The sequence below is a fragment of the Nesoenas mayeri genome, assembly GCF_963082525.1.
Source record: "Nesoenas mayeri genome assembly, contig: SCAFFOLD_189, whole genome shotgun sequence".
Taxonomy (NCBI): domain Eukaryota; kingdom Metazoa; phylum Chordata; class Aves; order Columbiformes; family Columbidae; genus Nesoenas; species Nesoenas mayeri.
The window spans coordinates 446-20,839 of NW_027660037.1; the positions used below are offsets into that span (position 1 = coordinate 446).

At 63.9% G+C, this 20,394-nt stretch overlaps 1 protein-coding gene across 1 annotated transcript; it reads left to right on the plus strand.

The window, feature by feature from the left end:
* Window positions 1–4,899: 4,899 nt before the first annotated feature.
* Window positions 4,900–19,431, plus strand: SLC8A2 (solute carrier family 8 member A2; the record flags this gene model as incomplete). The annotated part of the gene is made up of 7 exons (XM_080364399.1): window positions 4,900–6,641; window positions 9,477–9,580; window positions 9,681–9,698; window positions 11,286–11,410; window positions 11,491–11,590; window positions 12,684–12,959; window positions 19,055–19,431. 7 exons carry the CDS (start codon window positions 4,900–4,902, stop codon window positions 19,429–19,431), a joined length of 2,742 nt encoding a protein of 913 aa, XP_080220525.1.
* Between the last annotated feature and the right edge of the window lie 963 nt (window positions 19,432–20,394).

The following is a 20,394-nucleotide window of genomic DNA, read 5'->3' on the forward strand; positions in this document are numbered from 1 at the left end:
TTGGCTCCGCCCCCCCGCCCCCCCCATGGCCATGGAGCGCTGAGCGGAGCGGGGGGGGCACGAGCGGAGCCGCAGCCCAGGTAGGACGGGGGGGGGGGGGTCCCCCCAAAATACCCCCCCCCCATACACCCCCCATTGCACCCCCAGACCCCCCACCAAACCCCCCCATTGAACCCCCACATCCCGGGGATCCCCCCCCCCCACCTGAGGATTCCACCCGGGGACGGGGGGGCTGCATGAACCCCCAACCCCCCCCCAACCCCCCCCCAACCCCCCCTTGGTCATCCCCACCATTTTGGGGTGAAAAACGCCAATTTCGGGGCCGCGCATCGCCGGGGGGGGGGGGGGGCAGGTTCGGCTCTTTAATCCTCGTTCCCCCCCCGTGCAAACAGGTGGATTTTGGGTCTTTTCTGTATTATTTTCTTGCGGGGGGGGGGGCGAGAAAGTGGAGATTTGTCCCGAATTCCCACGAATATCCCCCAAATTTTGCCCAAATCTGGGCGGATTTGCCCCAAATCGCCCATTTTCAACCCCCCCCCCCGCGGCTCGAAAAGCAAAAGGCGCCTTTTTTATTGCTAAAAACTGCGATTTTGGTTGTTCCCCACCCATCCCGGCGAGAAAATAGAACGACCCCCCCACCCCCAAAGATACTAATCCCGGGGAACGCGGATTTGGGGCAAATCCGGGGGGATTTGGGTCCTTTGCCCCCCCCGGAATGGGGCGAAAAACGCCGATTTAGGGGCTTTTCCGTGCCTGGATTTTACCAAAATGGGAGTTTTGGGGGTAAAAATAAAGGGGGGACGCGGGTGGTTCTGGAATCGCGAGGGGGGGCCCCAGATTTTTGGGGGGGGTTCCATGACTTTGGGAGGGATCCCCATGATTTCGGGGGGGATCCCGGGATATATTTGGGGGGGGTCCCCATGATTTTTGTGGGGGGGGTCCCATGATTTTTAGGGGGATCCCCATGATTTTTAGGGGGATTCCCATGATTTTGGGGGATCCTCATGGATTTTTTGGGGGGGGGTCCCGGGATATTTTTGGGGGGGTCCCCATGATTTTTGGGGGGGGAACCCCAAACTTGGCTCCGTCTATCGCGAACTCTTCACCCCCCCCCGCCCCCCCCGCATTAATTTGCCCAAATAGCGCCTTTTTCACCCCAAACCCCCCCACCCTTTGACCCACCCCCCAAACCATCTGTTTTCACCCCAAATTTGCAGCGGGGGGGTCACCCCATTAAATAAAAGGGGGGGGGGGCGCCTCGATTTTGGGTGAAAATCCCTTGGGATTGGTGAACGGGACGGGATGGGGACATCGGACCGACCCCCCCCCCCCCCCACTCGAGAACATTTCTCGTGGGGGGTGGGGACACGAAACCACCCCCCAAAAGTGGCTGTTTTGGCTTTTTTGCCACACAAAACGAACCCCGCCCGGACGGTTTAATTGAAGCTTCGCCCAGACGCCGCTAATGAGGCTCCAATTAATTAATTACAGCGGCGGGGGGGGGGGGGGGGGGGGGAAGGAGGGGGGGGGGATTTGCCACCCCCCCCCCCCGCCCCCCCTCTCCTCCCACCACCCTGGATGCAACAGGCGCCTATGGGGCAGCGCTATGGGGTTGAGCTATGGGGTTGAGCTATGGGGCAGCGCTATGGGGCGGTGCAGTGTGTGTGTCGTCCCCCCCCCCCCCCCCCCGGGCTGGTTTGGGGGTGTCCCCGTCCCCCCCGTCCCCCCCCCGCCCCCCCCATCACCCTTTTTTTAGCCGCTCCATCCTCCGTTGCCATGGCAACCACGCGGTTGCCAGGAGGAGCCGGGAAGCGCCCACGCGCCCCATGGCACAGCCCCCCCCCCACACCCCGGTCCCCCCCCCCCACCGCCGTCCCCGAACCCCACGGGCCCCCCCCCCCCACCCTGGCCGTGGGCGGCTCTGCTATGGGGCGGCTGGTCCAGCCCCACGGCTCCATCCCAGCCCCACGGCTCCATCTCCATCCCGGCCCCACAGCTCCAGCTCCATCCCAGCTCCATGGGCTCCATCTCAGCCCCACGGCTGCATCCCGGCCCCACAGCTCCATATCTCAGCCCCACATATCTGTCCTAGCCCCACAACTGCATCCCAGCCCCACAACTGCATCCCAGCCCCACGGCTCCATCTCCATCCGAGTCCCACAGCTGCATCCCAGCTCCATAGGCTCCATCTCAGCCCCACGGCTCTATGGGCTCCATCTCAGCCCCACGCCTCCATCTCCATCCCAGCCCCACAGCCGCATCCCGGCCCCACGGCTGCATCTCCATCCCGGCCCCACAGCTCCAGCTCCATGGGCTCCATATCCCAGCCCCACGGCTCCATCTCCATCCCAGCTCCACAGCTCCATCCCAGCCCCACGGCTGCATCCCAGCCCCACGGCTCCATCTCCATCCCAGCTCCATGGGCTCCATATCCCAGCTCCACGGCTCCATCTCCATCCCAGCTCCACAGCTCCATCCCAGCCCCATGGCTCCATCTCCCAGCCCACAGCTCCATATCCCAGCCCCACAGCTGCATCCCAGCTCCATGGGCTGCATCCCAGCCCCACAGCTCCATCCCAGCCCCACAGCTCCATCTCAGCCCCACGGCTGCATCCCAGCCCCACGGCTCCATCTCCACCCCAGCCCCACAGCTCCATCCCAGCTCCATGGGCTCCATCCCAGCCCCACGGCTCCATCTCCATCCCAGCTCCACAGCTCCATCTCCCAGCCCCATGGCTCCATCTCCCAGCCCCATGGCTCCATCTCCCAGCCCACAGCTCCATATCCCAGCCCCACGGCTCCATCTCCATCCCAGCCCCACGGCTCCATCTCCCAGCCCCACGGCTCCATCTCCCAGCCCACAGCTCCATATCCCACCCAGCCCCACAGATCTATCCCAGCCCCACAGCTCCATCTCCATCCCAGTCCCACAGCTGCATCCCAGCTCAATGGGCTCCATGCCAGCCCCACGACTCCACATCCCAGCCCCATGGCTCCATCTCCCAGCCCCACAGCTCCATCCCAGCCCCACGGCTCCATCTCCCAGCCCACAGCTCTGTATCCCAGCTCAATGGGCTGCATCCCAGCTCAATGGGCTCCATCCCAGCCCCATGGCTCCATCTCCCAGCCCACAGCTCCATCTCCCAGCCCCTCAGATCTATCCCAGCCCTACGGCTCCATATCCATCGCAGCCCCACGGCTGCATCCCAGCCCCACAGCTCCACCCCATTGCCACAGCTCCACCTCCACCCCACTGCCACAGCTCCATCTCCACCCCATTCCCACAGCTCCATCTCCACCCCATTCCCACAGCTCCATCTCCACCCCAGCCCCACAGCTCCATCTCCACCCCATTGCCACAGCTCCATCTCCACCCCATTCCCACAGCTCCATCTCCACCCCAGCCCCACAGCTCCATCTCCACCCCAGCCCCACAGCTCCATCGCCACCCCATTCCCACAGCTCCATCGCCACCCCATTCCCACAGCTCCATTTCCACCCCAGCCCCACAGCTCCATCTCCACCGCATTCCCACAGCTCCACCCCAGCCCCACAGCTCCATCTCCACCCCAGCCCCACATTTCCCTCCCAGCCCCATAGCTCCATTTCCACCCCAGCCCACAGCTCCATTTCCACCCCACCCCCCATCTCCCCCATTCCCATCTCCCCCATTCCCACATCCCTCCCCAGCCCCACATCTCCCCCATCCCCTCATGTCCTCCATCTCCCCCGGCCCCACAGCTCCATCTCCACCCCATCCCCACATCTCCCCATCCCTCCATGTTCCCCATCTCCTCCAGCCCCACAGCTCCACCCCAGCTCCACATCTTCCCCAGCCCCCATCTCCCCCATTCCCATCTCCCCCGGCCCCACAGCTCCATCTCCACCCCATCTCCCCATGTCCCCCATCTCCACCATCTCCCATAGCTCCATCTCCACCCCAGCCCCACAGCTCCATTTCCACCCCAGCCCCACATTTCCTTCCCAGCCTCAGAGCTCCATTTCCACCCCAGCCCCACAGCTCCACCTCAGCCCCACAGCTCCATCTCCCCCATTGCCACAGCTCCACCCCAGCCCCACAGCTCCATCTCCACCCCATTCCCACAGCTCCACCCCAGCCCCACAGCTCCATCTCCACCCCAGCCCCACATTTCCCTCCCAGCCCCATAGCTCCATTTCCACCCCAGCCCACAGCTCCATTTCCACCCCACCCCCCATCTCCCCCATTCCCATCTCCCCCATTCCCATCTCCCCCATTCCCATCTCCCCCATTCCCATCTCCCCCAGCCCCACAGCTCCATCTCCACCCCACCCCCCATCTCCCCCATTCCCATCTCCCCCATTCCCATCTCCCCCATTCCCATCTCCCCCAGCCCACAGCTCCATCTCCACCCCATTCCCACAGCTCCATCTCCACCCCATTCCCACAGCTTCATCTCCACCCCAGCCCCACAGCTCCATCTCCACCCCATTCCCACAGCTCCACCCCAGCCCCACAGCTCCATCTCCACCCCAGCCCCACATTTCCCTCCCAGCCCCATAGCTCCATTTCCACCCCAGCCCATAGCTCCATTTCCACCTCAGCCCACAGCTCCATTTCCACCCCAGCCCTCCATCTCCCCCGTTCCCATCTCCCTCATTCCCATCTCCACCAGCCCCACAGCTCCATCTCCACCCCAGCCCCACAGCTCCATCTCCACCCCATTCCCACAGCCCCACCTCAGCCCCACAGCTCAATCTCCACCCCATTCCCACAGCTCCACCCCAGCCCCACAGCTTCATCTCCACCCCACCCCCCATCTCCCCCACCCCCATCTCCCCCAGCCCCCCATCCCCCCCATCCCCCCCCCCATCCCTCCCCGCCCCCCTGACGCCTCCCTCCCTCCCCGTTGGCGCAGGATGAGTGCGCGGCGGGCGGCGCTGGCGGCCTGGCTGCTGCTGGCGCAGCGCGGCGGTGGCGGCGGCGCCGGGGCGGCCGAGGCCAACGGCACGTGCCAGGGCTCCACGCGCTGCCAGCCCGGCGTGCTGCTGCCCGTCTGGCAGCCCGACGACCCCTCCCCCGGCGACAAGGCGGCGCGCGCCGTCGTCTACTTCGTGGCCATGATGTACATGTTCCTGGGCGTCTCCATCATCGCCGACCGCTTCATGGCGTCCATCGAGGTCATCACGTCCAAGGAGAAGGAGATCACCATCACCAAAGCCAACGGCGAGACCAGCGTGGGCACGGTGCGCATCTGGAACGAGACGGTGTCCAACCTCACGCTGATGGCGCTGGGCTCCTCGGCGCCCGAGATCCTGCTCTCGGTCATCGAGGTGTGCGGGCACAACTTCCAAGCCGGCGAGCTGGGTCCCGGCACCATCGTGGGCAGCGCCGCCTTCAACATGTTCGTGGTGATCGCCGTGTGCGTCTACGTCATCCCCAGCGGCGAGAGCCGCAAGATCAAGCACCTGCGCGTCTTCTTCGTCACGGCGTCCTGGAGCATCTTCGCCTACGTGTGGCTGTACCTGATCCTGGCGGTGATCTCGCCCGGCGTGGTGCAGGTGTGGGAGGCGCTGCTCACGCTCGTCTTCTTCCCGGTGTGCGTGGTGTTCGCCTGGGCGGCCGACAAGCGCCTCCTGTTCTACAAGTACGTCTACAAGCGCTACCGCGCCGACCCGCGCCGCGGCGTCATCGTGGGCACCGAGGCCGAGCCGCCCAACAAGGGCGCCGGAGCCGCCGCGCCGCCCGAGCGCCGCGAGCCCGACGGCTCCGTCATCCCCGCGGCGCCGTCGCCCGGCGCCGAGGAGAAGGAGCTGGACGAGAGCCGGCGCGAGGTGATCCAGATCCTCAAGGAGCTCAAGCACAAGCACCCGGACAAGGAGCTGGAGCAGCTGGTGGACCTGGCCAACTACCAGGCGCTGCTGCACCAGCAGAAGAGCCGCGCGTTCTACCGCATCCAGGCCACGCGGCTCATGACCGGCGCCGGCAACGTGCTCAAGAAGCACGTGGCCGAGGCGGCCAAGCGCGCGGCGGCGCTGCTGGAGGTGCCGGTGGGCGCCGAGGAGGAGACGTGCAGCCAGATCTTCTTCGAGCCGTGTCTCTACCACTGCCTGGAGAACTGCGGCTCCGTCACGCTGTCGGTGGCGTGCCGGCAGGGCGCCGAGCCCAACCACACGTTCTACGTGGACTACAAGACGGAGGACGGCTCGGCCAAGGCGGGCTCGGACTACGAGTACAGCGAGGGGACGCTGGTGTTCAAGCCGGGCGAGACGCAGAAGGAGCTGAGCATCGGCATCATCGACGACGACATCTTCGAGGAGGACGAGCACTTCTTCGTGCGGCTGCTCAACCTGCGCGTGGGCGACGCCGAGGGCATGTTCGAGGCCGACCCGGCCGACGGCCCGCGGGGGCGGCTGGTGGCGCCGGCCGTGGCCACCGTCACCATCCTGGACGACGACCACGCCGGCATCTTCACGTTCCGCGAGCGGCTGCTGCACGTGAGCGAGGGCCAGGGCGCCGTGGAGGTGACGGTGCTGCGCAGCTCGGGCGCCCGCGGCACCGTGCTGCTGCCCTACCGCACGCGCGAGGGCACGGCGCGCGGCGGCGGCGTGCACTACGAGGACGCCTGCGGGGAGCTGGAGTTCCGCAACGACGAGACCGCGTGAGGACGGGGGCGCTGGGGGGACGTGGGGGGACGTGGGGGGACATTGAGGATGTGGGGGGACGTGGGGGATATAGGGACATGGGGGATATGGGGATATGGGGGGACGTGGGGACTTGGGGGATATGGGGAGCTGGAGTTCCGCAACGACGAGACCGCGTGAGGACGGGGGCACTGGGGGATGTGGGGGGATGTGGGGGGACATTGAGGATGTGGGGGGACGTGGGGGATATAGGGACATGGGGGATATGGGGATATGGGGGGACGTGGGGACTTGGGGGATATGGGGAGCTGGAGTTCCGCAACGACGAGACCGCGTGAGGACGGGGGCGCTGGGGGGTGTGGGGGGACATGAGGGATATAGGGACATGGGGGGACTTGGGGACATGGGGGGATGTGGGGACATGGGGGATATGGGGAGCTGGAGTTCCGCAATGACGAGACGGCGTGAGGACGGGGGCACTGGGGGGACGTGGGGGGCATTGGGGGATATAGGGACATGGGGACATGGGGGATATAGGGACATGGGGGACATGGGGATATGGGGGGACGTGAGGACTTGGGGGATATGGGGAGCTGGAGTTCCGCAACGATGAGACCGCGTGAGGACGGGGGCACTGGGGGGATGTGGGGGGCATTGGGGATGTGGGGGGACATAGGGACGTGGGGACATTGGGGGACATGGAGACATGGGGGGATATGGGTGGATGTGGGGACATGGGGGGATATGGGGACATGGTGGATATGGGGAGCTGGAGTTCCGCAACGACGAGACCGCGTGAGGACGGGGGCGCTGGGGGATGTGGGGGGACATGGGGGATATAGGGACATGGGGGGACTTGGGGACATGGGGGGATGTGGGGACATGGGGGATATGGGGAGCTGGAGTTCCGCAACGACGAGACCGCGTGAGGACGGGGGCACTGGGGGGACGTGGGGGGCATTGGGGATGTGGGGGGATATAGGGACATGGGGACATGGGGGGACATGGGGATATGGGGGGATATGGGGATGTGGGGGGATATAGGGACATGGGGACATTGGGGGACATGGGGATATGGTGGGATGTGGGGATGTGGGGACATAGGGACATGGGGACTTGGGGGGACGTGGGGACATGGGGGGATGTGGGGACATGGGGGATATGGGGAGCTGGAGTTCCACAATGACGAGACCGTGTGAGGACGGGGGCACTGGGGGGGCTGTGGGGGGCATTGGGGATGTGGGGGGATATAGGGACATGGGGGGACATGGGGATATGGGGGGACGTGGGGGGATAGGGGGACTTGGGGACTTGGAGGGACATGGAGACATGGGGGACATGGGGGAATGTGGGGACATGGAGGGACATGGGGGGATGTGGGGACATGGGGACATGGGGGGACATTGGGGGATGTGGGGACATAGGGGGACATGGGAGGATGTGGGAACATGGGGACATGGGGGGACATGGAGACCTGGGGCCATGGGGAGCTGGAGTTCCACAATGATGAGACGGCGTGAGATGTGGGGACATGGAGGACATGGGGGGACATGGGGGGATATGGGGACTTGGGGACATGGGGGAATATGGGGAGCTGGAGTTCTGCAATGATGAGATGGCGTGAAATGTGGAGATGTTGGGGACACCGGGGACATGGGGGACATGGGAAGACATAGGGGGACATGGGGGACATGGGGGGACATGGGAAGACATAGGGGGACATGGGGGACATGGGGGGACATGGGAAGACATAGGGGGACATGGGAGGACATGGAGGGACATGGGAGGACATGGGAAGACATAGGGGGACATGGGGGACATGGGGGACATGGGGGACATGGGGGGACATGGGAAGACATAGGGGGACATGGGGGACATGAGAGGACATGGGAAGACATAGGGGGACATGGGAGGACATAGGGGGACATGGGGGACATGGGGGACATGGGAAGACATAGGGGGACATGGGGGACATGGGGGACATGGGGGGACATGGGAAGACATAGGGGGACATGGGGGACATGGGGGGACATGGGAAGACATAGGGGGACATGGGGGACATGGGGGGACATGGGAAGACATAGGGGGACATGGGAGGACATGGAGGGACATGGGAGGACATGGGAAGACATAGGGGGACATGGGGGACATGGGGGACATGGGGGACATGGGGGGACATGGGAAGACATAGGGGGACATGGGAGGACATGGAGGGACATGGGAGGACATGGGAAGACATAGGGGGACATGGGGGACATGGGGGACATGGGAGGACATGGGAAGACATAGGGGGACATGGGGGACATGGGAGGACATAGGGGGACATGGGGGACATGGGAGGACATGGGAAGACATAGGGGGACATGGGGGACATGGGGGGACATGGGAAGACATAGGGGGACATGGGGGACATGGGAAGACATGGGGGGACATGGGAAGACATAGGGGGACATGGGGAACATGGGAGGACATGGGAAGACATAGGGGGACATGGGAGGACATAGGGGGACATGGGGGACATGGGGGGACATGGGAAGACATAGGGGGACATGGGGGACATGGGAGGACATAGGGGGACATGGGGGACATGGGAGGACATGGGAAGACATAGGGGGACATGGGGGACATGGGGGACATGGGGGGACATGGGAAGACATAGGGGGACATGGGGGACATGGGAGGACATGGGGGGACATGGGAAGACATAGGGGGACATGGGGGACATGGGAAGACATGGGAGGGCATGGGGGGATATGGGAGGGCATGGGGGGACACGGAGGACATGGGGGGCTCTGGGGAGCCCGCGCTGCCCCGTCACCGACGCGGGTCCCCGCGTGTCCCCGTGTCCCCAGGAAGACGCTCCAGGTTCGCATCGTGGACGACGAGGAGTACGAGAAACGGGACAATTTCTTCATCGAGCTGGGCCCCCCCCGCTGGCTCAAGCGCGGCATCTCGGGTGGGCGGGGCCGGGGGGCGGGGCATGGCTGGGCGGGGCTGGGTGGGCGGGGCATGGCTGGGCGGGACCCCCCATCCTCTGACCCCCCTTCTCCCCACAGCTCTGCTGCTCAACCAAGGTAGGAGGCTCCGCCCCCCGTCCCATTGTCCCCGGGACACCCCCCGTGTCACCCCCCGTGTCACCCCCGTGTCACCCCCGTGTCACCCGTGCTGTCCACACATGTCCCCAGACTGTGTCCCCACAGCACGTCCCTGTGTCACGCTTCACCCTGTGTCCCCATCCCATGTCCCCAACCCGTGTCCCCAACCCGTGTCCCCATCCCATACCCCACATCACGTCCCCATCCAGTGTCCTCACGCCATGTCCCCATGTGTCCCCACACATGTCCCCTTAGGGGATGGGGACCATGTGCTGTTGGCCGAGGAGGAGGAGGCGCGTCTCCATCCCGTGTCCCCATCCCGTGTCCCCATCCCGTGTCCCCATCCCGTGTCCCCATGTGTCCCCATGTGTCCCCATGTCCCCATGTGTCCTCATGTGTCCCCCTGTCCCCAGGGGACGGGGACCGCGTGCTGTTGGCCAAGGAGGAGGAGGTGTGTCCCCATCCCGTGTCCCCATCCTGTGTTCCCATGTCCCCATGTCCCCATGTGTCCCCATGTCCCCATGTGTCCTCATGTCCCCATGTGTCCCCATGTGTCCCCATGTCCCCATGTGTCCCCCTGTCCCCAGGGAACGGGGACCGCGCACTGTTGGCTGAGGAGGAGGAGGCGCGTCCCCATCCCATGTCCCCATGTGTCCCCATGTCCCCATGTGTCCCCACGTCCCCATGTGTCCCCACGTCCCCATGTGTCCCCATGTGTCCCCATGTCCCCATGTGTCCCCATATCCCCATGTGTCCCCACGTCCCCATGTGTCCCCATGTGTCCCCATGTCCCCATGTGTCCCCATGCCCCCATGAGTCCCCATGTGTCCCCACGTCCCCATGTGTCCCCATGTGTCCCCATGTCCCCATGTGTCCCCATATCCTCACGTGTCCCCATGCCCCCATGAGTCCTCATGTGTCCCCATGTGTCCCCATGTCCCCAGGGGACGGGGACCGCGCACTGTTGGCTGAGGAGGAGGAGGCGCATCCCCATCCCATGTCCCCATGTGTCCCCATATCCCCATGTGTCCCCATATCCCCATGTGTCCCCATGCCCCCATGAGTCCCCATGTGTCCCCATATCCCCATGTGTCCCCATGCCCCCATGAGTCCCCATGTGTCCCCACGTCCCCATGTGTCCCCATGTGTCCCCATGTCCCCATGTGTCCCCATATCCTCACGTGTCCCCATGCCCCCATGAGTCCTCATGTGTCCCCATGTGTCCCCATGTCCCCAGGGGACGGGGACCGCGCACTGTTGGCTGAGGAGGAGGAGGCGCATCCCCATCCCATGTCCCCATGTGTCCCCATATCCCCATGTGTCCCCATATCCCCATGTGTCCCCATGCCCCCATGAGTCCCCATGTGTCCCCATATCCCCATGTGTCCCCATGCCCCCATGAGTCCCCATGTGTCCCCACGTCCCCATGTGTCCCCATGTGTCCCCATGTCCCCATGTGTCCCCATATCCCCATGTGTCCCCACGTCCCCATGTGTCCCCATGTGTCCCCATATCCCCACGTGTCCCCATGTCCCCATGTGTCCCCATGTGTCCCCCTGTCCCCAGGGGACGGGGACCGCGCGCTGTCGGCCGAAGAGGAGGAGGCGCGCCGCATTGCCGAGATGGGCAAACCGGTGCTGGGCGAGAACTGCAAGCTGGAGATCATCATCGAGGAGTCCTACGACTTCAAGGTGACACGGGGACACACGCGGGGGACACGGGGGACACGGGGGACACGGGGGACGTGGCCTCACCCCCCGTGTCCCCGCAGAACACGGTGGACAAGCTGATCAAGAAAACCAACCTGGCCACGGTGATCGGGACCCACTCGTGGCGCGAGCAGTTCCTGGAGGCCATCACGGTCAGCGCAGGTGGGACCTGGTCCCCTGGGGACACCGCCCTGGGGACATGGGGTTATGGGGCTGCCGGGCCATGGGGAGGTGGCTCTGGGGACAGGGAACCTTGTGGACGGGGGTCCTGGGGCCACCACCCTGGGGACATTACCATGGGGCCACCACCCTGGGGTCACCACCCTGGGGACATCACCATGGGGACATCACTCTGAGGTCAACACCCTCTGGATGTCACTGTGGGGCCACCACCCTCTGGACATCACCCTGGGGCCACCACCCTGGGGACATCATCCTAGGGCCACCATCTCAGTCCCATGTACCACGGGGCCACCACCCTGGGGACATCACCATGGGGCCACTACCCTGGAGCCACCATCCCAGTCCCATGTGCCACGATGCCACCACCCTGGGGACATCACCCTGGGGACATCACCATGGGGACATCACCCTGGTGCCACCATCCCAGTCCCATGTACCACGATGCCACCACCCTGGGGACATCACCATGGGGCCACCACCCCAATCCCATGTACCACGATGCCACCACCCTGAGGACATCACCATGGGGCCATCACCCTCTGAATGTCACTGTGGTGCCACCACCCTGGTGCCACCATCCCAATCCCATGTACCACGATGCCACCACCTTGGGGACATCACCATGGCGCCACCATCCCAGTCCCATGTACCACAATGCCACCACCCTGGGGACGTCACCTTGGTGCCACCACCCTGGGGACATCACCATGGGGCCACCACCCTCTGAATGTCACTGTGGTGCCACCACCCTGGTGCCACCATCCCAGTCCCATGTACCACGATGCCACCACCCTGGGGACATCACCATGGGGCCACCACCCTGGTGCCACCACCCTGGGGACATCACCATGGGGCCACCACCCTGGTGCCACCATCCCAGTCCCATGTACCACGATGCCACCACCTTGGGGACATCACCATGGGGCCACCACCCCAATCCCATGTACCATGATGCCACCACCCTGAGGACATCACCCTGGTGCCACCACCCTGGGGACATCACCATGGTGCCACCCCCGTCCCCCCGTGTCCGTGTCCGTGTCCCCCGGCGGGTGACGCCGTGTCCCCGCAGGCGAGGAGGAGGAGGAGGAGGAAGGGCGCGAGGAGCGGTTGCCGTCATGCTTCGACTACGTGATGCACTTCCTGACGGTGTTCTGGAAGGTTCTGTTCGCCTGCGTGCCGCCCACCGCCTACTGCAGCGGCTGGGCCTGCTTCGGCGTCTCCATCCTCCTCCTCGCGCTGCTCACCGCGCTCATCGGAGACCTGGCCGCGCACTTCGGCTGCACCGTGGGGCTCAAGGACTCAGTCAATGCCGTGGTCTTCGTGGCGCTCGGGACCTCCATTCCTGGTGAGGGACATTGAGAGGGACATGGGGACAGGGGACATGGGGACGGGGTGAGGGGACATGGGGACATTGAGATAGGATGATGGGGATGGGGCGATGGGGACACGGTGACACTTGGGCTGCACCGTGGGGCTCAAGGACTCGGTCAACGCCGTGGTCTTCGTGGCACTGGCGACCTCCATTCCTGGTGAGGGACGTGAGGACGTTGAGAGGGACATGGGGACAGGGGACATTGAGAGGGACATGGGGACAGGGGATGTTGAGAGGGACGTGGGGACACGGGACCTTGGGAGGGACATGGGGACGTTGAGATAGGATGATGGGGATGGGGCGATGGGGACACGGTGACGCTTGGGCTGCACCGTGGGGCTCAAGGACTCGGTCAACGCCGTGGTCCTCGTGGCGCTGGGGACCTCCATTCCTGGTGAGGGACATTGAGAGGGACGTGGGGACATTGAGATAGGATGGTGGGGATGGGGCGATGGAGACATGGTGATACTGGGGCTGCACCGTGGGGCTCAAGGACTCGGTCAACTCCATGGTCTTCGTGGCGCTGGGGACCTCCATTCCTGGTGAGGGACATTGAGAGGGACATGGGGACATTGAGATAGGATGATGGGGATGGGGCGATGGGGACACGGTGACACTGGGGCTGCACCGTGGGGCTCAAGGACTCAGTCAATGCCGTGGTCTTCGTGGCGCTGGGGACCTCCATTCCTGGTGAGGGACATTGAGAGGGACGTGGGGACAGGGGACGTTGAGAGGGACGTGGGGACACGGGACCTTGGGAGGGACATGGGGACGTTGAGATAGGATGATGGGGATGGGGCGATGGGGACACGGTGACGCTTGGGCTGCACCGTGGGGCTCAAGGACTCGGTCAACGCCGTGGTCCTCGTGGCGCTGGGGACATCCATTCCTGGTGAGGGACATTGAGAGGGACGTGGGGACAGGGGACGTTGAGAGGGACGTGGGGACACGGGACCTTGGGAGGCACATGGGGACGTTGAGATAGGATGATGGGGATGGGGCGATGGGGACACGGTGACGCTTGGGCTGCACCGTGGGGCTCAAGGACTCCGTCAACGCTGTGGTCCTCGTGGCGCTGGGGACATCCATTCCTGGTGAGGGACATTGAGAGGGACGTGGGGACAGGGGACGTTGAGAGGGACGTGGGGACACGGGACCTTGGGAGGGACATGGGGCCATTGAGATAGGATGATGGGGATGGGGCGATGGGGACACGGTGACACTGGGGCTGCACCGTGGGGCTCAAGGACTCGGTCAACTCCATGGTCTTCGTGGCGCTGGGGACCTCCATTCCTGGTGAGGGACATTGAGAGGGACATGGGGACATTGAGATAGGATGATGGGGATGGGGCGATGGGGACACGGTGACACTGGGGCTGCACCGTGGGGCTCAAGGACTCGGTCAATGCCGTGGTCTTCGTGGCGCTGGGGACCTCCATTCCTGGTGAGGGACATTGAGAGGGACGTGGGGACATTGACAGGGGCAAGGGGACAGGGGACATAGGGACAGAGGGACATGGGATAGAATGGTGGGGTCCTACCGCCATTTCCTCACCACTGGAATGTGACCCCATGTCCCCATGATGTCCCCACGATGTCCCCCTGTCCCTGACGTCCCCGTGTCCGCAGACACGTTCGCCAGCAAGGTGGCGGCGCTGCAGGACACGTCCATGTCCCATGTCCCCATGGTGTCCCCATGGTGTCCCCATGTTCCCATGATGTACCCGTGTCCCATGTCCCCATGATCTCCCCATGGTGTCCCCATGTCCCCATGATGTCCCCATGTCCCCATGTCCCATCTCCCCATGTTGTCCCCATGTCCCCATGATGTCCCCATGTCCCCATGTCCCATCTCCCCATGTTGTCCCCATGTCCCCATGTCACATGTCCCCATGATGTCCCCATGATGTCCCCATGTCCCCATGATGTCCCCAGGATGTTCCCATGTCCCATGTCCCTAAGATGTCCCCGTGTCCCCATGATGTCCCCATGTCCCCACGATGTCCCCGTGTCCCATCTCCCCATGATGTCCCCATGTCCCCATGATGTCCCCATGATGTCCCCCTGTCGCTGACGTCCCCGTGTCCCCAGACACGTTCGCCAGCAAGGTGGCGGCGCTGCAGGACGCGTCCATGTCCCCATGTCCCATGTCCCCATGATGTCCCCATGTCCCTCTATCCTCATGATGTCCCCATGTCCCCACGATGTCCCCATGTCCCGATGTCCCCATGATGTCCCCATGTCCCATCTCCCCATGTTGTCCCATGTCCCCATGATGTCCCCATGTCCCATCTCCCCATATTGTCCCATGTCCCCATGATGTCCTCATGTCCCATGTCCCCATGATGTCCCCATGATGTCCCCAGGATGTCCCCAGGATGTTCCCATGTCCCCATGTTGTCCCATGTCCCCATGATGTCCCCATGTCCCATCTCCCCATGTTGTCCCATGTCCCCATGATGTCCCCATGTCCCATGTCCCCATGATGTCCCCATGATGTCCCCATGTCCCCATGATGTCCCCATGTCCCATCTCCCCATGTTGTCCCATGTCCCCATGATGTCCCCATGTCCCCACGATGTCCCCATGTCCCCATGTCCCATCTCCCCATGATGTCCCCACGATGTCCCCATGTCCCCACGATGTCCCCATGTCCCATCTCCCCATGATGTCCCCATGTCCCCATGTCCCATCTCCCCACGTTGTCCCCATGTCCCCATGTCACATGTCCCCATGATGTCCCCATGTCCCCACGATGTCCCCATGTCCCATCTCCCCATGATGTCCCCATATCCCCACGATGTCCCCATGTCCCTCTATCCCCATGTTGTCCCATCTCCCCATGATGTCCCCATGTCCCCATGATGTCCCCATGTCCCCATGTCCCATCTCCCCATGATGTCCCCACGATGTCCCCATGTCCCCACGATGTCCCCATGTCCCATCTCCCCATGATGTCCCCATGTCCCCATGTCCCATCTCCTCACGTTGTCCCCATGTCCCCATGTCACATGTCCCCATGATGTCCCCATGTCCCCACGATGTCCCCATGTCCCATCTCCCCATGATGTCCCCATGTCCCCACGATGTCCCCATGTCCCTCTATCCCCATGTTGTCCCATGTCCCCACGGTGTCCCCATGTCCTGACGTCCCCGTGTCCGCAGACACGTTCGCCAGCAAGGTGGCGGCGCTGCAGGACGCGTCCATGTCCCCATGATGTCCCCATATCCCCACGGTGTCCCCATGTCCCATCTCCCCATGATGTCCCCATGTCCCATCTCCCCATGATGTCCCCATGTCCCATGTCCCCACGATGTCCCCATGTCCTGACGTCCCCGTGTCCGCAGACACGTTCGCCAGCAAGGTGGCGGCGCTGCAGGACGCGTCCATGTCCCCATGTCCCCATGGTGTCCCCATGATGTCCCCATGTCCCATGTCCTCATGATCTCCCCATGGTGTCCCCATGTCCCCATGATGTCCCCATATCCCATCTCCCCATGATGTCCCCATGTCCCATGTCCCCACGGTGTCCCCCTGTCGCTGACGTCCCCGTGTCCGCAGACACGTTCGCCAGCAAGGTGGCGGCGCTGCAGGACGCGTCCATGTCCCCATGTCCCATGTCCCCATGATGTCCCCATGTCCCTCTATCCTCATGATGTCCCCATGTCCCCACGATGTCCCCATGTCCCGATGTCCCCATGATGTCCCCATGTCCCCACGATGTCCCCATGTCCCGATGTCCCCATGATGTCCCCATGTCCCATCTCCCCATGTTGTCCCATATCCCCACGATGTCCCCATGTCCCGATGTCCCCATGATGTCCCCATGTCCCATCTCCCCATGTTGTCCCATGTCCCCATGATGTCCCCATGATGTCCCCATGTCCCCATGATGTCCCCATGTCCCATCTCCCCATGTTGTCCCATGTCCCCACGATGTCCCCATGTCCCCATGTCCCCATGATGTCCCCATGTCCCCACGGTGTCCCCATGTCCTGACGTCCCCGTGTCCACAGACACGTTCGCCAGCAAGGTGGCGGCGCTGCAGGACGCGTCCATGTCCCCATGTCCCATGTCCCATGTCCCCATGATGTCCCCATGATGTCCCCATGATGTCCCCATGTTGTCCCATCTCCCCATGTTGTCCCATCTCCCCATGATGTCCCCATGTCCCCACGATGTCCCCATGTCCCCATGTCCCATCTCCCCATGATGTCCCCATGTCCCATGTCCCCACGGTGTCCCCATGTCCTGACGTCCCCGTGTCCGCAGACACGTTCGCCAGCAAGGTGGCGGCGCTGCAGGACGCGTCCATGTCCCATGTCCCCATGATGTCCCCATGATGTCCCCATGTCCCATGTCCCCACGGTGTCCCCGTGTCCTGACGTCCCCGTGTCCGCAGACACGTTCGCCAGCAAGGTGGCGGCGCTGCAGGACGCGTCCATGTCCCCACGTCCCCATGATGTCCCCATGATGTCCCCATGTCCCATGTCCCCATGATGTCCCCATGATGTCCCCATGTCCCATGTCCCCACGGTGTCCCCCTGTCGCTGACGTCCCCGTGTCCGCAGACACGTTTGCCAGCAAGGTGGCGGCGCTGCAGGACGCGTCCATGTCCCCATGTCCCCATGATGTCCCCATGATGTCCCCATGTCCCATCTCCCCATGATGTCCCCATGTCCCCACGATGTCCCCATGTCCCCATGTCCCATGTCCCCATGATGTCCCCATGTCGTCCCCATGTCCCATGTCCCCACGGTGTCCCCCTGTCGCTGACGTCCCCGTGTCCGCAGACACGTTCGCCAGCAAGGTGGCGGCGCTGCAGGACGCGTCCATGTCCCCATGATGTCCCCATATCCCCACGATGTCCCCATATCCCATCTCCCCATGATGTCCCCATGATGTCCCCATGTCCTCATGATCTCCCCATGGTGTCCCCATGTCCCCATGATGTCCCCATGTCCCATCTCCCCATGATGTCCCCATGTCCCATGTCCCCACGGTGTCCCCCTGTCGCTGACGTCCCCGTGTCCCCAGACACGTTCGCCAGCAAGGTGGCGGCGCTGCAGGACGCGTCCATGTCCCCATGTCCCATGTCCCCATGATGTCCCCATGTCCCTCTATCCTCATGATGTCCCCATGTCCCCACGATGTCCCCATGTCCCGATGTCCCCATGATGTCCCCATGTCCCATCTCCCCATGTTGTCCCATGTCCCCATGATGTCCCCATGTCCCATCTCCCCATATTGTCCCATGTCCCCATGATGTCCTCATGTCCCATGTCCCCATGATGTCTCCATGATGTCCCCATGATGTCCCCAGGATGTCCCCAGGATGTTCCCATGTCCCCATGTTGTCCCATGTCCCCATGATGTCCCCATGTCCCATCTCCCCATATTGTCCCATGTCCCCATGATGTCCTCATGTCCCATGTCCCCATGATGTCTCCATGATGTCCCCATGATGTCCCCAGGATGTCCCCAGGATGTTCCCATGTCCCCATGTTGTCCCATGTCCCCATGATGTCCCCATGTCCCATCTCCCCATATTGTCCCATGTCCCCATGATGTCCTCATGTCCCATGTCCCCATGATGTCTCCATGATGTCCCCATGATGTCCCCAGGATGTCCCCAGGATGTTCCCATGTCCCCATGTTGTCCCATGTCCCCATGATGTCCCCATGTCCCATCTCCCCATGTTGTCCCATGTCCCCATGATGTCCCCATGTCCCATGTCCCCATGATGTCCCCATGATGTCCCCATGTCCCCATGATGTCCCCATGTCCCATCTCCCCATGTTGTCCCATCTCCCCATGATGTCCCCATGTCCCCATGATGTCCCCATGTCCCCACGATGTCCCCATGTCCCCATGTCCCATCTCCCCATGATGTCCCCACGATGTCCCCATGTCCCCACGATGTCCCCATGTCCCATCTCCCCATGATGTCCCCATGTCCCCATGTCCCATCTCCCCACGTTGTCCCCATGTCCCCATGTCACATGTCCCCATGATGTCCCCATGTCCCCACGGTGTCCCCATGTCCTGACGTCCCCGTGTCCGCAGACACGTTCGCCAGCAAGGTGGCGGCGCTGCAGGACGCGTGCGCGGACGCGTCCATCGGCAACGTGACGGGCTCCAACGCGGTGAACGTGTTCCTGGGCCTGGGGGTGGCCTGGTCGGTGGCCGCCATTTACTGGGCGGCGCAGGGCCGCGCGTTCCGCGTCCCCGCGGGGACACTGGCCTTCTCGGTCACCCTGTTCACCGCCTTCGCCTTCGTGGGCGTCACCGTGCTGCTGTACCGGCGCCGGCCGCACATCGGCGGCGAGCTGGGGGGCCCGCGCACCCCCAAACTGCTGACGGCCGGGCTGTTCCTGGCGCTGTGGCTGCTCTACGTGCTCTTCGCCAGCCTCGAGGCCTATTGCCACATCAGGGGCTTCTGAGGGGACACGGGGGGTGGCCCCTGGACCCCCGGGGGACCCATGTCACACACGTGTTCCCCTTGGGGTCCCCATGTCACCCTCATGTCCCCTTGGGGTCCCCATGTCAGCCCCTGAACCCCTTGGGGTTCCCATGTCACCCACATGTCCCCCTTGGGGTCCCCATGTCACTCCCATGTTCCTCTGGGGTTCCCATGTCACCCACATGTCCCCTTGGGGTCCCCATGTCACCCCCATGTTCCCCTGGGGGTTCCCATGTCACCCACATGTCCCCCTTAGGGTCCTCATGTCACCCTCAAGTCCCCCTTGGGGTCCCCATGTCACCCACATGTCCCCCTTAGGGTCCCCATGTCACCCCCTGAACCCCCAGGGTCCCCATGTCACCCACATGTTCCCTGGGGGGCTCCGGGTATCCCCATGTCCCCCTGGGGTCCCCATGTCACCCCCTGAACCCCTAGGGTCCCCCTGTCACCCCCATGTCCCCTTGGGGTCCCCATGTCACCCCCATGTCCCCCTGGGATCCCCCTGTCACCCCTATGTGCCCTCAGGGTCCCCCTGTCACCCCCTGAACCCCTGGGGTCCCCATGTCACCCCCTGTCCCCTCAGGGTCCTCATGTCCCCTTGGGGTCCCCCTGTCACCCCAATGTCCCCTCAGGGTCCCCATGTTCCCCTGGGATCCCCCTGTCACCCTCATGTCCCCTCTGGGTCCCCACATCCCCAGAGGGTCCCCTTGTCACCCCCATGTCCCCAGAACGTGCCCTTGGGGTCCCCTTGTCACCCCCATGTCCCTTTGGGGTCCCCACATCCCCCTGGGCTCCCCCTGTCACCCCCATGTCCCCATGGGGTCCCCACGTCCCCCTGTCACTCCCATGTCCCCTCGGGGTCCCCACGTCACCCCCATGTCCCTTCAGGGTCCCCATGTCCCCATGTCACCCCCATGTCCCCATGGGGTCCCCACGTCCCCCT